General features: G+C 44.6%; 1 protein-coding gene across 1 annotated transcript in view; it reads left to right on the plus strand.

Annotated features, from left to right (window-relative positions):
• LOC311312147 (neural-cadherin) overlaps positions 1–5,000 on the plus strand; it is a gene marked incomplete at both ends in the record, with an annotated part of 99,268 nt that overhangs the window by 91,694 nt on the left and 2,574 nt on the right. Inside the window, 2 exons of the mRNA XM_084442018.1 lie at positions 490–754; positions 1,824–2,004. Of these exons, the coding sequence (XP_084298144.1) occupies positions 490–754; positions 1,824–2,004 (446 nt within the window). The remainder of the gene's footprint in view (positions 1–489; positions 755–1,823; positions 2,005–5,000) is intronic.

The raw sequence follows: 5,000 nt of genomic DNA on the forward strand, positions 1-5,000 counted from the left end.
ACTGCAATAATGGTCAAACCGCTAGCAAGTAAAAAAAAAAATCTAAATTTAAGGGACCTTGTTGTTCGTTCGGTAGTGGGATTATTATTTACATATTTCGATTGTTCGGCCTTTGAGTATCTCAAAAAATAGCTGCTTGTCATTGTTTTACGTTAGTTAGCTAGCTAGCTAGCTACCGTCACTAATGTTAGTTAACTTGCTAATGTTATCGTCGCGGCAAACAGGATGTTGAGATGAACCAAAGTGGTGTTATTGTTCTGAATATCAACGTTCTATCAAACGGTCTATAGCATTGTGGATGATGACAGCTGTGTTCCCCAATGGAAACCATGTAGACCTCGTAGATCCCGGCTCAAAACATCTTGTTTCCATTATATTGGGACCAGCTCTTTTGGCACGATACGTTAATCTGATTTCACCTGACTGCCGGCGCCTGCTGACCCCCTCGCCTGGCCCACGGTGTCTAACCCTCCCCCCATTGGTCCTCAGATCTCTGACGGGCTCCTGTCGGTGCGCGCCGGTCTGGGGGGCGGGACCCACGCCCTGCGGCTGTCGGGCCAGCGCGTGGACGGCGGCCAGTGGCTGCTGGTCAGCCTGCATCGCCATGGCAGCCTGTTGACCCTGCGTCTGGAGAAGGGTGGGGGCTCGCGGGAGGTGGGGGCGTGGCTAGGGGGCCGGCGCCAGCTGGAGGTCCACCTCTCCAGCGTGTTGCTAGGAAACGGGCCCTCCCAGGGACCACACGGCAACTTCCAGGGTAACAACGGATGGATGGATGGATGGATGGATGGATGGATGGATGGATGGATGGAGGGATGGAGGGAGGGATGGATGGATGGAGGGATAGAGGGAGGGATGGATGGATGGATGGATGGATGGATGGATGGATGGAGGGAGGGAGGGAGGGAGGGAGGGAGGGAGGGAGGGAGGGAGGGATGGATGGATGGATGGATGGATGGAGGGGGGAGGGAGGGAGGGAGGGAGGGAGGGAGGGAGGGAGGGAGGTAGGTAGGTAGGGAGGGAGGGAGGGAGGGAGGGAGGGAGGGAGGGAGGGAGGGAGGGAGGGAGGGAGGGATGGATGGAGGGAGGGAGGGAGGGAGGGAGGGATGGATAGATGGATGGATGGATGGATAGAGGGAGGGAGGGAGGGAGGGAGGGAGGGAGGGAGGGAGGGAGGGAGGGAGGGAGGGAGGGAGGGAGGGAGGGAGGGATGGATGGATGGAGAGAGGGATGGATGGATGGATGGAGGGATGGATGGATGGATGGATGGATGGATGGATGGATGGATGGATGGATGGAGAGAGGAATGGATAGTTGAAGGGAGGGAGGGATGGATGGAGGGATGATTGATGGATGGGAGGGATGGATGGTAAATGGACTGGTGACTGGATGGAGGGATGAATGTGTAGATGCAACGATGTAGCAAAACACAAGTGTTTCTATATTTTCAGTTATCAGTTGTGAAAATGAAACGCCAACAAACTGGTTATGATCCCCGCTATTGCTGCCAGATAGTGAGAAATGCATTCTGGGATAGTTAGCTGGAAGTGGTATGTCCCAGTTGTATGCATACTGAATTCTAAGTGTACCTTTCTTTGTAAGCTCTAGTACACACTAATAGTAAAAAGAAAAAGTATGTGATTTCAGACGAAGCGCCAGCTCCCCTCCTCTCTCTTCTCCTGGAAGAGGATTTTTCCCTTGAACTTCCTTCCCTTGCTGAGTCTGCCCCCTATCTGTCAACACGGGTATTTAAAACATCTCTAACTTATTCTGTCTCTCTCTCTCTTTCTCTCTCTCTCTCTCTCTCTCTCCTACATCTCTCCCAGGGTGTCTACGGGACGTGAGGTTAAACGGTCACCCCCTCCCGCTGGACGGCCAGAGTTCAGAGGTCATCGCGGTGCTGGAGCGGAGGGGCGTCTCCTCAGGCTGCCAATCGGACGCCTGCAGCAACCAGCCCTGCAGCAGGCCGCTCTACTGCGTCGACCTGTGGAGGAAACACCAGTGCAGGTACACAGACCACACACACAGACACACACATACACACACACACACACACACGTCAAAGCCAAACTGTCTTTTCAACATTTATTGTCAGACTCAAACCTGTAGTTCAATCAATTTGAGTTTGAGCTTTTTATGACCACACCTCTAAAAACATAAGGGGTATGTATGGCGTTTTTTTTTCCCAGACCAAATTTATTTTTATCTACAATCTTCATGAACATTCACAGGTATGTAATACAAGCAATTCTGATCAGAGATCTGCCACCCAGGGGTGTCTAGTTCATTCCTAGGCTGAGCAGTGAAGAATTTAATTATTTCCTCCCGGAAAAAAACGTAGGGTGTATGTATGGCGTTTTTTTTTCGGACCAAATTAATTTTTGTCTACAATCTTCATGAACATTCACAGGTATGTAGTACAAGCAATTCTGATCAGAGATCTGCCACCAAGGGGTGTCTAGTTCATTCCTAGGCTGAGCAGTGAACAATTTAATTATTTCCACCCGGAAAAAAACATAAGGGGTATGAATGGCGTTTTTTTTTCCAGACCAAATTTATTTTTTATCTACAATCTTCATGAACATTCACAGGTATGTAGTACAAGCAATTCTGATCAGAGATCTGCCACTCAGGGGTGTCTAGTTCATTCCTAGGCCGAGCAGTGACAAATGTAATTATTTCCGCCCGAAAAAAAACATGGCGTTTTTTTTCAGACCAAATTTATTTTTATCTACAATCTTCATGAACATTCACAGGTATGTAGTACAAGCAATTCTGATCAGAGATCTGCCACCCAGGGGTGTCTAGTTCATTCCTAGGCTGAGCAGTGAACAATTTAATTATTGCCACCCCGAAAAAAACATGAGGGGTATGTATGGCGGGTTTTTTTTCCAGACCAAATTTATTTTTTATCTACAATCTTCATGAACATTCACAGGTACATAGTACAACCAATTCTGATCAGAGATCTGCCACTCAGGGGTGTCTAGTTCATTCCTAGGCCGAGCAGTGACCAATTTAATTACTTCCTCCCGGAAAAAAACGTAAGGGGTATGAATGGCGTTTTTTTTTTTGACCAAATTTATTTTTTATCTACAATCTTCATGAACATTCACAGGTATGTAGTACAAGCAATTCTGATCAGAGATCTGCCACCAAGGGGTGTCTAGTTCATTCCTAGACAGAGCAGTGACAAATTTAATTATTTCCACCCGGAAAAAAACATAAGGGGTATGTATGGCATTTTTTCAGACCAAATTTATTTTTATCTACAATCTTCATGAACACTCAGGTACATAGTACAAGCTATTCTGATCAGAGATCTGCCACTCAGGGGTGTCTAGTTCATTCCTAGGCCGAGCAGTGACAAATTTAATTATTTCCGCCCGGAAAAAAACATAAGGGGTATGTATGGCGTTTTTTTTCAGACCAAATTTATTTTTATCTACAATCTTCATGAACATTCACAGGTATGTAGTACAAGCAATTCTGATCAGAGATCTGCCACTCAGGGGTGTCTAGTTCATTCCTAGGCTGAGCAGTGAACCATTTAATTATTTCCACCTGGAAAAAAACATAAGGGATATGGCGGGTTTTTTTCGGACCAAATTAATTTTTATCTACAATCTTCATGAACATTCACAGGTATGTAGTAGAAGCAATTCTGATCAGAGATCTGCCACCCAGGGGTGTCTAGTTCATTCCTAGGCTGAGCAGTGAACAATTAAATTATTTCCACCCGGAATAAAACATAAGGGGTATGAATGGCGTTTTTATTTCCAGACCAAATTTATTTTTTATCTACAATCTTCATGAACATTCACAGGTAAATAGTACAAGCAATTCTGATCAGAGATCTGCCACTCAGGGGTGTCTAGTTCATTCCTAGGCCGAGCAGTGACAAATTTAATTATTTCCACCTGGAAAAAAACATAAGGGGTATGTATGGCGTTTCTTTTTCGGACCAAATTAATTTTTATCTACAATCTTCATGAACATTCACAGGTATGTAGTACAAGCAATTCTGATCAGAGATCTGCCACCCAGGGGTGTCTAGTTCATTCCTAGGCTGAGCAGTGAACAATTAAATTATTTCCACCCGGAATAAAACATAAGGGGTATGAATGGCGTTTTTATTTCCAGACCAAATTTATTTTTTATCTACAATCTTCATGAACATTCACAGGTAAATAGTACAAGCAATTCTGATCAGAGATCTGCCACTCAGGGGTGTCTAGTTCATTCCTATGCCGAGCAGTGACAAATGTTATTATTTCCGCCCGGAAAAAAACATGGCGTTTTTTTTCAGACCAAATTTATTTTTATCTACAATCTTCATGAACATTCACAGGTATGTAGTACAAACAACTCTGATCAGAGATCTGCCACCCAGGGGTGTCTAGTTCATTCCTAGGCTGAGCAGTGAACAATTTAATTATTTCCACCCAGAAAAAAACATAAGGGGTATGTATGGCGTTTTTTTTTCCAGACCAAATTTATTTTTTATCTACAATCTTCATGAACATTCACAGGTACATAGTACAACCAATTCTGATCAGAGATCTGCCACTCAGGGGTGTCTAGTTCATTCCTAGGCCGAGCAGTGACCAATTTAATTACTTCCGCCCGGAAAAAAACATAAGGGGTATGTATGGCGTTTTTCTTTAGACCAAATTTATTTTTATCTACAATCTTCATGAACATTCACAGGTATGTAGTACAAGCAATTCTGATCAGAGATCTGCCACCCAGGGGTGTCTAGTTCATTCCTAGGCTGAGCAGTGAACAATTTAATTATTTCCACCCGGAAAAAAACATAAGGGGTATGAATGGCGTTTTTTTTTTCAGACCAATTTTATTTTTTATCTACAATCTTCATGAACATTCACAGGTATGTAGTACAAGCAATTCTGATCAGAGATCTGCCACTCAGGGGTGTCTAGTTCATTCCTAGGCCGAGCAGTGACAAATTTAATTATTTCCACCCGGAAAAAAACATAAGG

The sequence above is a fragment of the Borostomias antarcticus genome, assembly GCF_949987555.1.
Source record: "Borostomias antarcticus genome assembly, chromosome: 8".
NCBI classification, from domain to species: domain Eukaryota; kingdom Metazoa; phylum Chordata; class Actinopteri; order Stomiiformes; family Stomiidae; genus Borostomias; species Borostomias antarcticus.